The following is a 19,833-nucleotide window of genomic DNA, read 5'->3' on the forward strand; positions in this document are numbered from 1 at the left end:
ATGCCCACAACACCCTCACCAAAGCCCAGGTATGTCACCAACCCCAAGAGGTTGAGGTTGCTGTTCCCTCTGTCCAGGACCATCTGCACCTTTGTCACCGTGCCTGGAGGAAGACCCGGGCTGCCCTTCTTCGTGCCTCCGACAGGACCCAGTCCCAAGCCAACCGTCGCTGAGCCTCAACTCCAGTCTACACCCCGGGTCAAAAGGTATGGCTCTCATCAAAGGACCTGCCATTGAAGGTGGCATTGAAGAAACGTTCCCCCGATTCATTGGTCCCTTTGAAATTGACCATGTCATCAACCCCTTGGCAGTGAGCCTGAAACTCCCAGCCTCTGTCAGAATCCATTCTACCTTCCATGTATCACTGATTAAACCTATCTGCTCCAGTCCGGTGTCTCCTCCTGCACCAGCTCCTCCACCCCCTCGGCTCATCGATGACCATCCTGCCTATACAGTCCGGATTCTGGTCATGCGCCGTCAGGGTCATGGCTGGCAGTTCCTGGTGGCCTGGGAGGGATACGGGCATGAGGAGTGGGTGCCCCACCGTCACATTCTGGACCCCTCCCTCTTACGGGATGTCTTTACCTCACACCCAGATAAGCCTGGTCGGGCAGCAGGTGGCCCCTGTAGAGGGAGGAGGATACTGTCACATCTTCTCCTGCAACACCCTCTACTGCTCATCCTGTTTCTCCTTGACCTGCCGCCACTCACACAGTACTCTCTCCCTCTCTGTGTGTGACTGTGTGGGCGGAGATAGGTGTGCTGGATTCAGAGCAGATCCCCACCAGCTGCTAACTGTTCCATAATCAAGACCTCTACAAATACTCAGCCCTGCCACTTCCACGCTGCCAGATCGTAATCTCTGCTCAGTCAGCCTACGTTTCTAGCTGTTTGTTACTATTCAGATCCTGTTATCCTGCTGTGCCTGTTTTCCCTGCCTGACGCTGTTTTCCTCTCCGCTACAGTTCTGCCCGCTCTGACTCTGGTCCCTGTCTCCTGTCCCACATCTCGTCATCCTGCTGCTCTGTCCTGGATTCCCCACTCCACTACTCCCTTGGATTCCCCTCCGGACCTGCTTACCCTGTCTCAACCCCTCTCGCTCCAGCCTCAGCCTCCGCACCTGGTTTCCAGCAACCCACCCGAGCTTCCCCTGGCCTGCACTCCATCTTCCCCTGTGTTTCAATAAATACCTTGGTTATTTTATCCCAGTCTCCTCGTCTGATTCTGCTCTTGGGTTCCCCTGGTAATAACCTTTTTCACCAAGAAAGATCTTCCAAAGGTGGGGGAGTGGCAATCTTTACCAAGGATCACCTTCAGTGCTCAGTTGTCTCTACCAAGTCTGTCCCCAAACAATTTGATTTGCTGGATTTAAGAATTTAACTTTCAAATAGCTCTTTGTTGCTTGGTGCTATCGTGCTCCATTAGCACCAGCCTGTACCTATTGTGAAGCCAGCAAAACTAGTTATGTGCTTTGGGTCATTTTGACACCATTAGACATGCACGGCTGGTTATTCTTGTAACTGTTATGGCCAACTATGGTTACACCTCTTGGGTTTTTCCCCAGAACAGGGGTGTCCCTTCCAGAGGAGTTAGCAGGATGACATGTATTGGTTATTTCTGTAGAGTGCCAAGGTCTGTTGCTATGGTCCTACATGCATGAAACTATTTATGCGACTCTACAGGTTGCATGTCTAATATGAAGGCAATATGATAACGGCGGCTAAATGCCAGAGGTGATGAGCCATTAAGAGGAGTTACTATGAGTATGACGTAAGGAGGACAAGTGTATAAGAAGTCTGTGCCAAGACTGGAAGGCAGTTGTCGTCGTGATCCAGCTCGGCTTTTATTATGAAGTAATAAAAAGTCTATTTGAACTCACATGCTCCGGTATTTGTGAAATTTGATTGACTAAATATTTCCACAACATAAATAGCGAAAAGGGACCAGAGACAGTGAAAATCTGCAGCTGTCAATGGGCTTCCTGGACGGACTCCACAAAACACAAGCGGCCGCTTGTTAAGCATCTCCAATCCAAAAGTAAATCTAGAATCGGCTTCCTATTTCGCAACAAAGCCTCCTTCACTCATGCTGCCAAACATACCCTCATAAAACTGACTATCCTAACGGTCCTTGACTTCGGTGATGTCATTTAAAAAATAGCCTCCAACACTCTACTCAGCAAACTGAATGTAGTCTATCACAGTGCCAACTGTTTTGTCACCAAAGCCCCATATACTACCCACTACTGCGACCTGTATGCTCTCGTTGGCTGGCCCTCACAACATATTCGTCGCCAAACCCACTGGCTCCATGGCCTATGTGTTGCCTTACCTCCTTACTCTTCTACATTTGCACACACTGTAGATAGATTTTTATTTTGTGTTATTGACTGTACGTTTGTTTATGTGTAACTCTGTGCTGTTTTTGTTGCACTGCTTTGCTTTATCTTGTCCAGGTCGCAGTTGTAAATGAGAACTTGTTCTCAACTGGCCTATCTGGTTAAATAAAGATGAAATAAATCAAATAAAAACTAGCTAACATTAGGCTATAACTATCAATGCAAATAGATTTCTGATTCTAATAATACTACACAGATCATGCACATAACGTTAGCTAGCCAACCAGCAAGTTAACGTTCACTAGCTAACAGTACGCTTTAACTTGCAATGAAAATTACTTTCTGACAAAATTAGAAACTTCGAATTTCTTAAAATGTAGCTAGACTCTAACCCGTATACTGTAGATGGATGGACGCTTCATGGCAGACTGGAACCATTTAACTCTGTTTTGTTTGGCCAACGTTGTGTCAAGTCACTCCGCTTCACACTGACCGTGGCGTGTGCAGGAAGTAGCTCATCACATCACACATCACATCGATAGTGCCTGCTTAATTCAGGGAATCAATGTTGATAAAAGTAGCAAAACTTTTGTAGTTCTCGATGGCAAATGTTATATCTTTCAAAACCGCTGTGGTAGAAAGGACTATCAACACATACTGAGCAGCTCACGTTATAGGCAGAAGCATTCTACATGGCAGACCAATCCAAACTCCTCTCCCGGCATGTCCAGCCCATCCATTATCTCAGCTAATCATGGCTAGCGGGGAGGTTCTGGTCTTCTTTCGTGGTTAAACCAACTAGGGTCGTAATTTAACAATTGTATTTGTATTTACCGATGGAATACTATTTAGTTAAGGCACATGAAAGTTCACATGGCATTTCTACCAAAAAACGCATTTTGATCAAAATAAAAACATTGAAATGCCTCCCTGTAAAGTAGTGATGTACGACATATGCCTAGCTATGAAACGGGTCACATATGTCTTCCTAAATAGCATCCCTCGACATGTAGCAAACAAAAGTCAATGCATCTTGTCCCTCACAGCTAAAATCCATTTGAAGAGCACAAGTTGTGGAGTTTTGAGTCGTTCAGTCAGTGTCCTCTTGATTGCTAGCTATAGCATCAATTCTTAGTGTCACAGTGTTATCTGACAAAGCTATTGATGTGAGTTTCTGTGCCTCTGCCTCCCCACACATTGTTTTCACCATATCAATTGTCACTGCAATAGTGTGTAGTTTTATAGTGTAGCAGGCTTAGCCATTCACCGTGGGAATGATTCAAGTCCAACGGTCAAGTGCAGCCTTTTCCCAAGATCTAAGGGTGCTCTCTGGTTGAATTTTAAAGTTTAGATTTCACCAATTTTCATTTAGATTTTTAAGGTTAACCACATTACAATGATTTTAAGAGACAAAAACAATTATTATTTATTTACTTTTACCAGGTTTTTCGAAATTGTCCCGCCACCCCATTTTCATATCAGGCAACCCCCACATGTGGTCACGACCCCTAGATTGGGAACCGCTGATGTAAACCATATGCCATGGCCGTCTCAGTCACCAGATCTCAACCCAATTGAACATTTATGGTAGACTGGAGTGGCACCTGAGAAAGTGATTTCCTAGCCTGGGTACCAGTCTCATTAGCTAATCCATCCCATGTCATGTGCCAAATATACTGGCCTTTCTTCCATCTTCAAATATGAACATTCTATCATCAATAAGCTCGAGGATAACAGAGGATTTTATTCTGATTCGATCACCCTCGCAGCTATCCTCCAATCACAACGATTACACAAATATTGGTCCCTATTTTCTCCACAGAAAATGTTGATACCAGTTGCTAAGCAACCGTTTTTTGATAGTCCAGATACAACCTGTCCATCAAAAGTTAATAGTTCATGTCTAAATTCATAAAGGTAATACATATATCATGGTTCCACTTGTCACCAGAGGGCGGCAGAGACCTCTGTGCTATTTACTCAGTATGATTTCCCTGTTAACAGAGGTGTGTTTTAACAGAGGTGTGTTTCTGAAGCTGGAATTATGTGCCGTGTGCGTTTGTCTCCTCAGTGAGTTTTTGAGACTTAGTGTTTGTTGTTTTCCCAGTGTTACTCTGATCCTTCCGTTACCGTTTCTCAGTAAAGTATTATGTTTATCCTTAACCGCTGATTCCTCGTCTGGTCTCTTCTCTGCACCTGGGTCCAACCTCACCACATCATAACATACTGCAAATCCAACCACAAAACGTCTCAAAATACAACAACGTGCCTTGCTAACAGCTAAATGTTTGTTTTTGATCATTTGTTTGTTAATTCTATTTTCTGGGCTCCACATGTTGTCATGGAAAATATTAATGTTATTTCCAACATCCAATGAGCAACTCCGCCCTAAATCCAGCACTTATCTTTGGCAATGACAAGGAGTGGCAAGGAGTGGACTGTTAGCTAAAGTGACTGGTACTCAGACTAGCATTTTCCACCACAATCAACAAAACACCAAATGATGGACTTTCTCTTGGAATAATGGTGTCGCCACCCTCAGAGTTCCAAACACATGTAGAATCTATGCCAAGATAACAAAAAGTTGAAATCATTTGAATATATGTTACAATTATTGAAAACAAAGCTGCAGGGACCAAAACTAACTGCATCTACTGTATATGATTGACTGATGTGTGTATTTCCTGTTTCTCTCTCTTTAGGACCAGTATCAGCTGTGTTACAGGGCCGTTCTGGAGTACCTAGGCAGTTTTGACCACTATGCAACATAACCACTCTGAGCTGAACAGCCTCTGGTACTGAGTTTCCCATCTCAGCCACCGTACCTATCAACCCAACCACATGGCATGTCACCTGACCTGCCACAGCTACCCTATCACAGAGGAGGAGGGAGGTGCTACAGTCATCAAGCTCAACCAATCACAGAGGTCTACTACTACTCGGATTTACAAAAAACACCCTAAAGAGATTGTTTTGAAAAAAACAAACAATACCATGACGACAACTTTTCGTACAGGAGCGAGCGACAATTCTGACTGAGCTCCGGTCTCTGTTCTGAAATGCGCCATAAGTTTCCCTACCAACCTCCCCTTTTGTCAAAGTGTAACGAACGTCGTCGGGAGAAGGAGAAGAAGACCAAGGTGCAGCGTGGTAAGTATTCATAATACTTTTAATAAATACGAACACTTGAACAAAAACAACAAAGCGACAAACAAACAGTTCTGCAAGGTGCAATACACAAAACAACTACCCACCAAGCACAGGTGGGAATGAGGCTACCTAAGTATGGTTCTCAATCAGAGACAACGATAGACAGCTACCTCTGATTGAGAACCACCAGGCCAAACACCTAGAAATACAAAACATAGAACAAAACATAGAATGCCCACCCCAACTCACGCCCTGACCAAACCAAAATAGAGACATAAAAAAGGAACTAAGGTCAGGGCGTGACAGTACCCCCCCCCCCCCCCCCCCAAAGGTGAACGTATAGGGGAGGGTCTGGGTGGGCATTTCACCGTGGTGGCGGATCTGGTGCGGGACGTAGACCCCGCTCCACCTCTGGCTTGGCCCACTTAGGTGGCGCCTCTAGGGACCCTCGCCACCGACCCCGGACTGGGGACCCTAGCAGCGGGCCCCAGACAGGAGGGAGACTCTGGCTGCTCCAGGTCTGATTTCGGGCGGCGATACTCCCCCGTTTTTGCCCAGGGTCCCTTGCCGTTCAAGATTTCCTCCCATGTCCAGGAGTCCATTCTTCCACGCTGCTTGGTCCTTTGGTGGTGGGTAGTTCTGTAACGAACGTCGTCGGGAGAAGGAGAAGAGGACCAAGGTCCAGCGTGGTAAGTATTCATAATACTTTTAATAAATACGAACACTTGAACAAAAACAACAAAGCGACAAACGAACAGTTCTGCAAGGTGCAATACACAAAACAGAAAACAACTACCCACCAAGCACAGGTGGGAATGAGGCTACCTAAGTATGGTTCTCAATCAGAGACAACGATAGACAGCTACCTCTGATTGAGAACCACCAGGCCAAACACCTAGAAATACAAAACATAGAACAAAACATAGAATGCCCACCCCAACTCACGCCCTGACCAAACCAAAATAGAGACATAAAAAAGGAACTAAGGTCAGGGCGTGACACAAAGGCTACTGGTAGCACTAAGAAATGATATTGTATTATCATTATTATGAGATATCATTATGAATATTGATTTTCTTATTATTTAGTTCATGTGTTTGTTTTTTAAATAATCAGTTCAATAACATCAGACATTTATTTTGTCGTAATAGCCTAACTGTCACCTTCCTTTTAGTTTTTCCATAATCAGTACGTTTTTCTTATTTTAGCACAAGGAACCTGCATTTTTAACTTGTTCCTAGATACTATTAGAGGAGACCCACTACTTGTTCTCTGTTTGTCTTTGTATCATTTTATTGTTTATTATTCTCATTATTTTTCTGCCTTATTTGTTTTAAAACCAAGCGTGGTTAACTTTGACAATAAGCCTTTTAACTTTGCTGTTTATTATAAAAACAATGAAAATAAAGTAAACATTTATTCAAAGGCGTACACCAAATGTCACGATAATTTGGACACACCTAAATCAAAATCAAATCAAATGTATTTATATAGCCCTTCTTACTTCAGCTGATATCTCAAAGTGCTGAACAGAAACCCATCCTAAAACCCCAAACAGCAAGCAATGCAGGTGTTGAAGCACGGTGGCTAGGAAAAACTCCCTAGAAAGGCCAAAACCTAGGAAGAAACCTAGAGAGGAACCAGGCTATGAGGGGTGGCCAGTCCTCTTCTGGCTGTGCCGGGTGGAGATTATAACAGAACATGGCAAAGATGTTCAAATGTTCATAAATGACCAGCATGATCAAATAATAGTAATCACAGTGAACAGGTCAGGGTTCCATAGCCGCAGGCAGAACAGTTGAAACTGGAGCAGCAGCACGGCCAGGTGGACTGGGGACAACAAGAAGTCCTCATGCCAGGTAGTCCTGAGGCATGGTCCTAGGGCTCAGGTCCTCCGAGAGAGAGAAAGAAAGAGAGAATTATAGAGAACATACTTAAATTCACACAGGACACCGGATAAGACAGGAGAAATACTCCAGATATAACAGACTGACCCTAACCCCCCGACACATAAATTACTGCAGCATAAATACTGGAGGCTGAGAAAGGAGGGGTTTTTCTTAATTTTTTCTGTTTTCTACATTGTAGAATAATAGTAATGACATCGAAACTATGAAATAACACATATGGAATCATGTAATAAGCAAAGTAATCAAAATATATTTATGTTTTATATTTTTCAAAGTAGCCACCCTTGATGACAGCTTTACAGACTCTTGGCATTCTCTCAACCAGCTTCACCTGGAATGCTTTTGAAACAGTCTTGAAGTAGTTCCCACATATGCTGAGCACTTGTTGGCTGCTTTTCCTTCACTCTGCAGTCCAACTCATCCCAAACCATCTCAATTGGGTTGAGGTCGGGTTATTGGGGAGGCCAGGTCATCTAATGCAGTACTCCATCACTCTCCTTCTTGGTCAAATAGCCCTTACACAGCCTGGAGGTGTGTTGGGTCATTGTCCTGTTAAAAAACAAATGATAGTCCCACTAAGTGCAAACCAGATGGGATGGCATATTGCTACAGAATTCTGTGGTAACCATGCTGGTTAAGTGTGTCTTGAATTCTAAATAAGAAAGACAGTGTCACCAGCAAAGCACCATCACACCACCTCCTCCATGCTTCATGGTGGGAACCACACATGCAGAGATCATCCGTTCACCTACTCTGCGTCTCACAAAGACACGGCGGTTGGAACCAAAAATCGAACATTTGGACTCATCAGACCAAAGGACAGATTTCTGACTTCTGAAGCTTTTATTTGGACTGCAATTTCTGAGGCTGGTAACTCTAATGAACTTGTCCTCTGCAGCATAGGTATCTCTGGGTCTTCCTTTCCTGTCGTTTCTCTTTGCTTAGTTTAGCTGTTCTTGCCATATTAGGGACTTGGTCTTTTACCAAATAGGGCTATCTTCTGTATACCACCCCTACCTTGTCACAACACAACTGATTGGCTAAAACACATTATGAAGGAAAAAAATTCCACAAATTAACAAGGCACACATGTTAACTTCTTGAGAATACAGGGGGTGCTGTTTCGCATTAGCATAATTGCCTCTACAGACTAAACTGCCTCTTATTCAATTATTGCTGTTACTATATGCATATAACCATATAGCATTGGATAGAAAACAAGCTATGGTTTCTAAAACCGTTCCAATTGAGTCTCTGAGTCAAACACAGGTCATTTCACAGCACTTTCCCTGAGCCAGAAAAAGATTGCAAGATGTGTATGCTCGCTTCAAAGCTCTGCCTATATATGGTCACGCGACCTATGACCCGAATGACACTTCCTTCTTCTTCCTCTGGGTGTCTGGAAGACGTCAGAGGAGAAATTTTTTGTTTATCTTGTACTGACGTGAAATAAGACCTATTTCTTTAGCGTGACCGACAACTTCCGGTTTCTGAGATGCGCGTTTTCAGAGGTGGCATTGTCTTTTGTTATGCTGACGTTACGGATGAAAACTATCTCCGTGTCGAAGTTTGTTTGATACATGTGACCATATCACCGTAATGTATGTTTTTTCAATATAGTTTAATCAGATTATTAGAATTTTTTCGGGAGTTTTGCCGTGTTCCGTTCTTTGAGTTTTTTAACTTTGGACATGGACCGTGCCAGTCGACCAGTACCCAGGCTAAATGAAGAGGGGAAGTTGCCATTGTGAATGGATTGAACGACTCATCAGGACTAAGGACACCTTGATCAACATTCTGATGAAAGACCAGCAATAGTAAGACCCAATTTACGATGTTATTTCATATATCTGTCGTGCATGTGAACTGGTCGGGCGCGTCCAGCTGGTTTTGGCTGGCCTGGTTATGCTAATTAGCTAGTTATGCTAATTTCGCTATAAAACATTTAAAAAATCGGAAATATTGTTTGGATTCACCAGATGTTGGGCTTTCAATGTCTGTACGCTGTGTATTTTTTCTGAAATGTTTTAAGACAAGTAATTAGTTATATAACGTTGGTCTCTGTAATTGTTCTAGCTGCATCAGCACTATATCAGATTGCAGCTGCAATGTAGAACTGTGATTTATACCTGAAAAATGCACATTTAAAAAAAAAAAACTATGCTATACCATAAATATGTTATCAGACTGTCATCTTAAGAATTTTTTTGTTGGTTAGTGGCTATCAATATCTTAGTTTAGCCGAATTGGTGATAGCACCTGATGGAGTAAGAAACTGTTGGAGTAAGAAAATGGTGTCATTTTGCTAACGTGTTTAGCTAATAGATTTACATATTGTGTCTTCCCTGTAAAACATTTAAAAAATCTGAAATGGTGGTTTTATTCACAAGATCTGTGTCTTTCATTGGGTGTCTTGGACTTGTGATTTAATGATATTTAGATGCTACTATTTAATTGTGACGCTATGCTAGCGATGCTAATCAGTGTGGGGGGTGTGGGGGGTGCTCCCGGATCCGGGTTAGGTACTCTGTAGAGGTTAATTTAAATGCATTCCAGGTGACTACCTCAAGAAGCTGGTTGAGAGAATGCCAAGAGTTTGCAAAGCTGTCATCAAGGCAAAGGGTGGCTACTTTGTAGAATCTCAAATATGAAATACATTTTGATTTATGTAACACTTTTTTGGTTACTACATGATTCCATATGTGTTATTTCATGTTTTTAAATGTCTTCACTATTATTCTACAATGTAGAAAATAGTAAAAATAAAGAAAAACCCTGGAATGAGTAGGTGTGTCCAAACCTTTGACTGATACTGTATTGTCACCCATCTACACACAATAACGGCAGCGTAGCCTAGTGGTTAGAGTGTTGGACTAGTAACCGGAAGTTTGCAAGATCGAATCCCCGAGCTGACAAGGTACAAATCTGTCGTTCTGCCCCTGAACAAGGCAGTTAACCCACTGTTCCTAGGCCGTCATAGAAAATAAGAATTTGTTCTTAACTGACATGCCTAGTTAAATAACGTTAAAATATAATGACAAAGTGAAAAGATGCTTTTACTCCTGAACTTATTTAGACTTGCCATAACAAAGGGGTTGAATACTCAAGACATTTCAGCTTTTCATTTTTAATACATTTCTAAAAAATATACTTTCACTTTGCCATTATGTTGTATTGTGCGTAGGCCAGTGACATCGAAACAAAATTGTAAGCATTTTAAATTCAGGCTGTAACACAACAAAATGTGGTGAAAATACAGGGCTGTGAAAACTTTCTGAAAGCACTGTATCTATTTCCCTGTTGTTCCTGTAACAAATTGTACTCACATTTCACAGGAAAGTGCCTTCATAGCTATGGATTTTCTTACCACAAGTATACTTTACTTTATTATATTTATTTGACACTGTCAATCATAGAAATAAGAATTAATAGAATGGGCTTGGAATCTCTAACCCTGGTAATTTGACACTCACAAAGGCTTCCTGTGATGTAATAATTACCATGGTAATGTAGAACGTTCATTCAAATGATGCTAACTGATGTGGCTCATGCAATGGAATGTTTTTTTCTCTTCGTATTGTCATTTGAGTTGATTCAACAAATCACAACACAGATTGATGGGTACACTTCCTGCTTTTACTTCCTGCTTTGCGCTTATGGGTACACTCGCATTGGCCGCCAGTCCACCCGTTATGCCATTATTTACTTGAATGGGGACACCTGTTCTAGTCATTCTTATGTCTAGGGGGTCAATGCTCAATATCTCTGTAAATGTGCCCTTACATGAATTACATGAACAAAGGGGGAAAAGAATAGTGGTGGAAAAAGTACCCAATTTTCATACTGGAGTAAAAGTAAAGATATCTTAAAAGAAAATGACTCGAGTAAAAGTCACCCAGTAAAATACTACTTCAGCAAAAGTCTAAAAGTATTTGGTCTTAAATGTACTTATGCATCAAAAGTTAAAGTTTAAATAATTTAAAATGTTTTATATTAAGCAAACCAGAGAGCAATTTTCTTGTTTTTTAAATTTACGTATAGCCAGGGGCACAGTTCAACACTCAGACACAATTTACTGCGAAACATTTGTGTTTAGTGAGTCTGCCAGAATAGACGCAGTAGGAATGGCCAGGGATGTTCTCTTGATAAGTGCGTGAATTAGACCATTTTACTGTCCTTCTAAGCATTCAAAATGTAATGAGTACTTTTGGTGTCAGGGAAAATGTAAGGAGTAAAAAGTAGATTATTTTCATTAGGAATGTAGTGGAGTAAAAGTTGTAAAAAATATAAATAGTAAAGTAAAGTACAGATACCCAAAAAAACAACTTAAGTAGTACTTAAAAATATTTTTTACTTAAGTACTTTACACCACTGGAAAAGAAGGAGATGTGAGATGGCCATAGAATGTGGCATTGTTGCATTGCCAGCTGTAGAATCCCCCCCTTACTCTAAGCTCTAGATTGACGATGATTGGAAGTACGGAATCACAGAACTCAAATGTGTCACAATCGACCAGAAGGTATTAAATCCTGTGAAGATGTTCTGTGGCTTCACATTCAGAAGAACCTCCCCTGCCCTTGACCTGGCTTGCTGCTCTCCCTCGCAAGCAGCATGTCCTCAGCAGCCTGTGTTTCGGAGAACCCAAGGCAAAGCCCTTTCACCCCAGGACGCTACCCAGACATACCCGTGTCTCCAACTGCCCTCTCTAAAAGCGACACACTGAGTTGCCAGGATGGGTAAGACTTTAGACGATCAACTCACATAGAAAACATTGTACCTTGTCGATTGATATTGCACAGGTCTGTAGAGAATCAGAATGTCAATGCATATAGAAATAATGTAGTTTGGATTTGTGTTGTATATTGAGATGCTAAGAGAAGCTGATTGTCCCATAGGCTCTCCACTAAACTTGCTAGCCAATCGGCGGAGTCCTCCAGCGTGACATCAGGGTCATGTGACCTGAGCAGGCAGATCGTGTCCCAGTTGGAGTGCTACCTGTCCAATGAACACCTGGCAGAGGATGGCTTCCTGCTCAAACACGTCCAGAGGAACAGGATGGGATACGTCAGCCTCAAGCTGCTCACCTCCTTCAAAAAGGTAATGCCAGCTTTATGAGATCAAGATGGTTCCCTCATTTGCTATTTTATTAGGATCCCCTTTAGCTGTTGCAAAAGCAGCAGCTACTCTTCCTGTTTCCAAACATGAAACATGACATAATACAGAACATGAATAGACAAGAACAGCTCAAGGACAGAACTACATACATACATTTTTTTAAAGGCACACATAGCCTACATATCAAAACATACACACAAACTATCTAGGTTAAATAGGGGAGGGGCGTTGTGCCATGAGGTGTTGCTTTATCCGTCTTTTGAAACCAGGTTTTCTGTTTTTTTGAGCAATATGCAATGGAATGGACTTCCACGCAATAATGGCTATATATAATACTGTACTCTTTGTTGAATTTGTTCTGAAATTGGGGACTGTGAAAAGACCCCTGGTGGCATGTCTGGTGGGGTAAGTGTGTGTGTGTCAGAACTGTGTGTAAGTTGACTATGCAAACAATTTTCAACACATGAATGTTTCTTATGAAAAGAAGAAGTGATGCAGTCAGTCTCTCCTCAACTCTTAGCTAAGAGAGACTGGCATGCATAGTATTTATATCAGCCCTCTGATTATAATGAAGAGCAAGACGTGCCACTCTGTTCACTCACTCCAATGACTCTCAAACTTCGAATTCAAGAATTCCTTACAGCCAATTGACGATGATGGTGAATATTATGTAAGCCTGGTCTGAACAATATTATGCTGTCTTGCCAACTACAATGACCAAAGGAGTTGACAAGACCGTACAAACAGATCTGTGACCAGGCTATGTGGATATTGGTAAGGTGTAATGCCCGGGGTGTAGTGGAGGAAGGAGTCACACGCAGGAGACAGAGAGTTCAGAGTAGCGTTCTAATTTAATACCACAACCAGGTGAACACGACGCCACTCTAAAAGGAATGCTCCACCACAATAAACGATAACACGAAATACCACTGAGAATAACGTACACGAACCGTGTCCCACAAGCATGTACACAAAAACAATCCCGCACACCCAGCAGGCCGGGCTGCTGGGTAATAAAGCCCCACAAATCACCCTAACCACAAACAAGTGTAAATAATCAACAAAAAGGAAGGGGGAGGAAAAGTCAGTAGCAGCTAGTAGGCCGGTGACGACGACCGCCGAGCACCACCCGAACAGGGAGGGGAGCCACCTTCGGTGGGAGTCGTTACAGTACCCCCCCACCTGACGCGCGGCTCCCGCAGCGCGCCGACACCGGCCTCGAGGACGACCCGGAGGGCGAGGCGCAGGGCGATCCGGATGGAGGCGATGGAAATCCCTCAACATCGATGGATCCAGAATGTCCCCCACCGGGACCCAGCACCGCTCCTCCGGACCGTACCCCTCCCAGTCCACGAGGTACTGCAGGCCCCTCACCCGGCGTCTTGAGTCCAGAATGGCTCGTATCCTATACGCCGGGGACCCCTCGATGTCGAGAGGGGGAGGAGGGACCTCCGGTACCTCACCGTCCTGCAGGGGACCAGCTACCACCGGCCTGAGGAGAGACACATGAAACGAGGGGTTAATACGATAATAGGAAGGGAGTTGTAATCGATAACACACCTCGTTTATTCTCCTCAGGACTTTAAAGGGCCCTACACACTGCGGACCCAGCTTCCGGCAGGGCAAGCGGAGGGGCAGGTTTCGGGTCGAGAGCCAGACCCTGTCCCCCGGCACAAACACAGGGGCCTCACTGCGGTGGCGGTCAGCACTCCTCTTCTGCCGTCCACTAGCTTGTTGAAGTGATTCCTGGACGGCCCTCCATGTCTCCTTGGAGCGCTGCACCCATTCTTCCACCGCAGGAGCCTCGGTCTGGCTCGGATGCCATGGTGCCAGGACCGGCTGGTACCCCAATACACACTGAAAGGGGGACATGTTAGTAGAGGAGTGGCGTAGAGAGTTCTGGGCCATTTCGGCCAAAGGGATATATCTCGCCCACTCCCCTGGCCGGTCCTGACAATACGACCGCAGAAACCTACCCACCTCCTGGTTCACTCTCTCCACCTGCCCATTACTCTCAGGGTGATAACCAGAGGTAAGGCTGACCGAGACCCCCAAACGCTCCATAAACGCCCTCCATACTCTGGACGTGAACTGGGGGCCCCGATCAGAAACGATGTCCTCCGGCACCCCGTAGTGCCGGAAGACGTGGGTGAATAATGCCTCCGCAGTCTGCAGGGCTGTAGGGATACCGGGCAATGGGAGGAGACGGCAGGACTTAGAAAACCGATCCACAATCACCAGCACCGTAGTATTCCCTTGAGACGGGGGAAGGTCGGTCAGGAAATCTATGGATAGATGTGACCAAGGCCGTTGTGGAACGGGGAGGGGTTGTAACTTCCCTCTAGGAAGGTGCCTAGGAGCCTTACTCTGAGCGCATACCGAACAGGAGGAGACATAAAACCCAACATCCTTAGCCAAAGTAGGCCACCAATACCTCCCCCGAAGGCTCCCCACTGTCCTCTTCACCCCAGGGTGACCCGAGGAGGGTAGGACGTGAACCCACCGAATCAATTTGTCCCGAACACCAAGCGGCACGGACACTGAGGAGGAGCGGGTTCCGCCCTTAATGCCCGCTCGATGTCCGAGTCCACCTCCCACACCACTGGTGCTATAAGCCTTGAGGCGGGAAGGATGTGGGTAGGTTCGGTGGGCCGATCCTCCGTGTCAAAACAACGGGATAGAGCATCCTCCTTTATGTTTTGGGAGCCCGGTCTGTATGATAGAGTAAACTGAAATCGGGTAAAGAACATGGCCCACCTTGCCTGACGTGGGTTCAGTCTCCTAGCTGCCCGAATATACTTCAGATTCTGGTGGTCGGTCCAGATGAGAAAAGGGTGCTTAGCCCCCTCAAGCCAGTGTCTCCACACCTTCAGAGCACTGACCACCGCTAACAACTCCCGGTCCCCCACATCATAGTTACGCTCCGCTGGGCTGAGCTTCTTAGAGAAAAAAGCACAGGGGTGGAGTTTTGGTGGCGTACCCGAGCACTGTGATAGCACGGCACCCACCCCAGCCTCGGACGCGTCCACCTCCACTATGAATGCTAGAGAGGGATCCGGATGCGCCAACACGGGCGCCTCCGTGAACAGCGTCTTCAACCTGTTGAAAGCTCCGTTCGCTTTTGCTGACCACTGCAAACGCACCGGACCCCCCTTCAGCAGTGAGGTAATGGGAGCTGCTACCTGGCCAAAACCCCGGATAAACTTCCGGTAGTAGTTGGCAAAACCCAAAAACCGCTGCACCTCTTTTACCGTGGTCGGAGTCGGCCAATTACGCACGGCCTTAATGCATTCATTCTCCATCACCACCCCCGATGTGGAAATGCGATAACCCAGAAAGGAGACGGCTCGTTTGGAAAACACACACTTCTCAGCCTTAACATATAGGTCATGCTCCAGCAGTCTACCAAGCACTTTGCGTACTAGAGACACATGCGCGGCGTGAGTGGCTGAGTAGATCAGAATGTCATCGATATAAACCACCACTCCCTGCCCGTGCAGGTCCCTGAGAATATCGTCTACAAAGGATTGGAAAACGGCGGGAGCATTCTTTAACCCATATGGCATGACGCAGTACTCATAATGGCCCGATGTGGTACTAAATGCGGTTTTCCACTCGTCTCCCTTCCGAATACGCACCAGACTATACGCGCTCCTGAGGTCCAGTTTTGTGAAAAACTGCGCTCCGTGAAATGATTCCATTGCAGTAACAATTAGAGGTAGTGGGTAACTAAACCCCACTGTGATGGCATTTAGACCTCTATAATCAATACACGGACGCAAACCTCCCTCCTTTTTCTTCACAATAAAGAAACTCGAGGAGACGGGTGAGATGGATGACCGAATGTACCCCTGTCCCAGAGACTCAGTGACATATGTCTCCATAGCCACCGTTTCCTCTTGGGACAAAGGGTACACGTGACTCTTGGGAAGCGCAGCGTCCACCTTGAGATCTATCGCACAATCCCTACCCGGTCGATAAGGTGGTAATTTAGTCGCTTTCCTTTTACTAAAAGCGATTGCCAAATCAGCATACTCGGGGGGAATGCGAACCGTGGACACCTGGTCTGAACTCTCCACCGACGTGGCACCGATGGAAACTCCCAGACACCTTCCAGAACACTCCTCTGACCATCGCTGGAGAACCCCCTGTTTCCACAAAATAGTAGGATTGTGACTAGCCAGCCAGGGAATCCCCAGTACCACTGGAAACGCAGGCGAATCAATAATGAAAAAACTAAGACGTTCCTTATGATCCCCCTGCGTCACCATGTCCAGTGGAACCGTGGCCTCCCGGACCAAACCTGCCCCTAATGGCCGGCTATCTAGGGAGTGTACGGGAAAAGGAGAATCTATCGGCAAAAGCGGAACACCTAGCTTGATGGCGAGTCCGCGATCCATAAAGTTCCCAGCTGCACCTGAATCGACTAGTGCCTTATGCTGGGAAGAGGGAAAAAACTTAAGGAAAAAAATTAAGACAAACATATGACAAACAGGGGGTTCTGGGTGAGTCTGGTGCTTACTCACCTGAGGTGACCGAGAAATGTTCCGCCTGCCATCTCGACCCCCAGATGGACCCCCCCAGCACCGATCGGCCGTGTGTCCTCTCCGACCACAGCTGGTGCAGGGGGAGCCTCCTCCTCCGGTATCCCTCGGCACGGCTCCACCCAACTCCATGGGAATGGGTGCAGGGGTGTTGGGTAGTGGAACGCACAGGACCCTCTCCGAACGGCCGCGGGATGCCAGCAGATTGTCCAGCCGGATGGACATATCAATGAGCTCATCCAGGGAGAGAGCTTCGTCCCGGCACGCTAGCTCCCTGCGGACATCCTCCCTGAGACTACATCTGGGAGGGCCCTGTCGTTCCACCCAGACCCCGCGGCCAAGGTCCGAAACTCTAACGCGTAATCCTGGGCGCTCCTCTTCTCCTGCCTAAGATGAACCAGACCACTCCTTTCCCATCGGTCCATTCTCTCCATCATTTGATCCATGGCGGAACCGATGCGATGGAGGACGGTAGTGTGGTGGAGAACCCGTTCCTCCATAGATGGAAGGGGGTTGGCCGCTGCTCCTGCTGACTCCATACTTAGGGGGTGCGGGATTCTGTAATGCCCGGGGTGTAGTGGAGGAAGGAGTCACACGCAGGAGACAGAGAGTTCAGAGTAGCGTTCTAATTTAATACCACAACCAGGTGAACACGACGCCACTCTAAAAGGAATGCTCCACCACAATAAACGATAACACGAAATACCACTGAGAATAACGTACACGAACCGTGTCCCACAAGCATGTACACAAAAACAATCCCGCACACCCAGCAGGCCGGGCTGCTGGGTAATAAAGCCCCACAAATCCCCCTAACCACAAACAGGTGTAAATAATCAACAAAAAGGGAGGGGGAGGAAAAGTCAGTAGCAGCTAGTAGGCCGGTGACGACGACCGCCGAGCACCACCCGAACAGGGAGGGGAGCCACCTTCGGTGGGAGTCGTTACATAAGGTTTGAAAACACAACCCAAAGCAAACCTGTTGTACGTACGGCATGTTTAACAAACCAAACCTGGGCCATGTTTAGTAGCCAAATATTGAACACTGCAGATAGAAATGCCATGAATAGAACAAACATGCCTCACTGACATGTAGACGTGGAGGATGATGTGATTCTTTATTCTACATGTCAGTTAGGCATGTTTGTTCTACCCATATTTATATCTGAATGTTCCAAAACGTTGCATCTTGCTATTTCGTCATTGTAAATAATAATTTGTACTTGATTGACCTGCCTGGTAAAATACCTGTGTGTCTCAGATGAAGGACCTGACGAGAGACTGGCGCACCACCCTGGCCGCAGCGCTGTGCTCTGATTCGCTGGAGGTCAACAGGGAAGGGACCAAAGTGAGGCGCAGAGAGCCTCTGCCTGATTGGCTGTTGAGTGCCCCCAACAGCAAGCTGCTACTAGCCTGGAACCTGCTTGGGGAAAACACCGGAAGTGACATCACTACCCTCAGCAGCTTGGACCAGCAGATAGCGCTAGAGAAAGCTCTGAAGCTGTTCAGTGCCCATGCTGCCGTGGCCTCGCTGCGTATCCTCCGTCCTGGGAAAGAGCTTCCTGTGGAGCTGAGACGTCATGCCAGGAGGCATGCCGAGCTGGGCCGCAGGTAAAACCAAAGGCAGCGTTTGTTGTCTATTGATCATCAATATTGTCCTCAATTAGGGCAGCCTCTATGAAGTCCTGACATTGCTTCTTACTTTAGATACCTGTTGGTGTAATTTTACAAGACTGACAGACATGGGCGCTGTCCTATATACATAATTACAAAGAAATGCATTGCAAAACTGGGAAAATATGGCAAAATATCTCAACTGTTGCTTTCCTTGTCATCAGGACGTGTGCTGTGGTAGAGTTTGAGACCCTGGAGGGGGCCAGGTTGGCCTACCGAGCCCTGCAGAGAGGAGGAGCAGAGGGGGCCGGGGTTTGTGTCGCCAGCCTGGGCAGCCCTGGCTCGTCCCACCCCACCAACCGGCCGGCGGAGAAGGAGGGTGAGGAGGACCCCAAGCCAGATGGAGGCCCCGAGGTGACTAAGGTGTCCCAGAAAAATCCCAAGGTGAAATCTAGATGTTTCACCAACAGCTCCCTGAAGGATCCAGTCCTGTCTAGATGTTTCATAAACAACTCTATGAAGGATCCGGAACTACTGAAGAGCTTAGAGTCTGACCCTGCCCCGGCCAAGGCCGCAGTCCCAACCCTGGGTTCAGCCCCAGCCAGGCTTTCATGCAGAAGGATCCAGCGCCATAAGTCACTGGACAGCCCCCTGGGCCTGGAGGGTCATTGCCAAACATCACAAAGTGATAGGCCCTCCTCCTCGGACAGCCATGCATCCCGCACCCCCCTGGTCCTGTCTAAGCTCCGGGACTCAAGGTCTGGAGGTGTGGGAAGGAGCAGGTGCTCTGGGGACCATGCACAGGAGAAGGTGTCTTGCCCCTGGGTGCAGCGCCAGAAGGTGACTGCTAGCCTGGCCCTACTCCACCCGGAGACCCCGGGCAAGCTGCGGAGACAGACTCTGCCCCTGAGGGTGGTGCGTCTGCCCCAAGGACCCTACGGTACCAAGGGCTTCTATGGAGGCAGGGGGAGAGGGAAGCTACCTCAGCAGCAGTAATCTGTCTGTCTATTTAACAACTAACCTCTTCTGGATGACACCCTGTCTGTCCCTTTAAATGTTTCGACTGATGAAATGAAATATATTGTAGTGACGATTGTTGCCATGATAACGAAAAAGTTAAGTAATCGAAATGAAAGAGAAATAAAACATTTTTCCTATTAAA

General features: G+C 46.2%; 1 protein-coding gene across 1 annotated transcript; it reads left to right on the forward strand.

The window, feature by feature from the left end:
* On the forward strand, positions 1-19,833 carry LOC129824504 (la-related protein 6-like). Its single transcript, XM_055884202.1, has 6 exons — positions 1-206; positions 388-617; positions 11,959-12,044; positions 12,292-12,495; positions 18,319-18,668; positions 18,896-19,833. Exons 1-6 carry the CDS (start codon positions 1-3, stop codon positions 19,665-19,667), a joined length of 1,848 nt encoding a protein of 615 aa, XP_055740177.1. The 3' UTR covers positions 19,668-19,833.

This window comes from Salvelinus fontinalis, chromosome 26 (assembly GCF_029448725.1).
Source record: "Salvelinus fontinalis isolate EN_2023a chromosome 26, ASM2944872v1, whole genome shotgun sequence".
NCBI classification, from domain to species: Eukaryota; Metazoa; Chordata; class Actinopteri; order Salmoniformes; family Salmonidae; genus Salvelinus; species Salvelinus fontinalis.

Excerpts from the sequence above, each read along its gene's own strand:
- LOC129824504 (XM_055884202.1), top strand. The coding sequence starts at position 1 with ATGCCCACAACACCCTCACCAAAGCCCAGGTATGTCACCAACCCCAAG. Across the intron at positions 12,045-12,291 it reads TGTGTTTCGGAGAACCCAAG|AGGCTCTCCACTAAACTTGC; the intron begins GCAAAGCCCTTT and ends TGATTGTCCCAT. Across the intron at positions 12,496-18,318 it reads TGCTCACCTCCTTCAAAAAG|ATGAAGGACCTGACGAGAGA; the intron begins GTAATGCCAGCT and ends TGTGTGTCTCAG.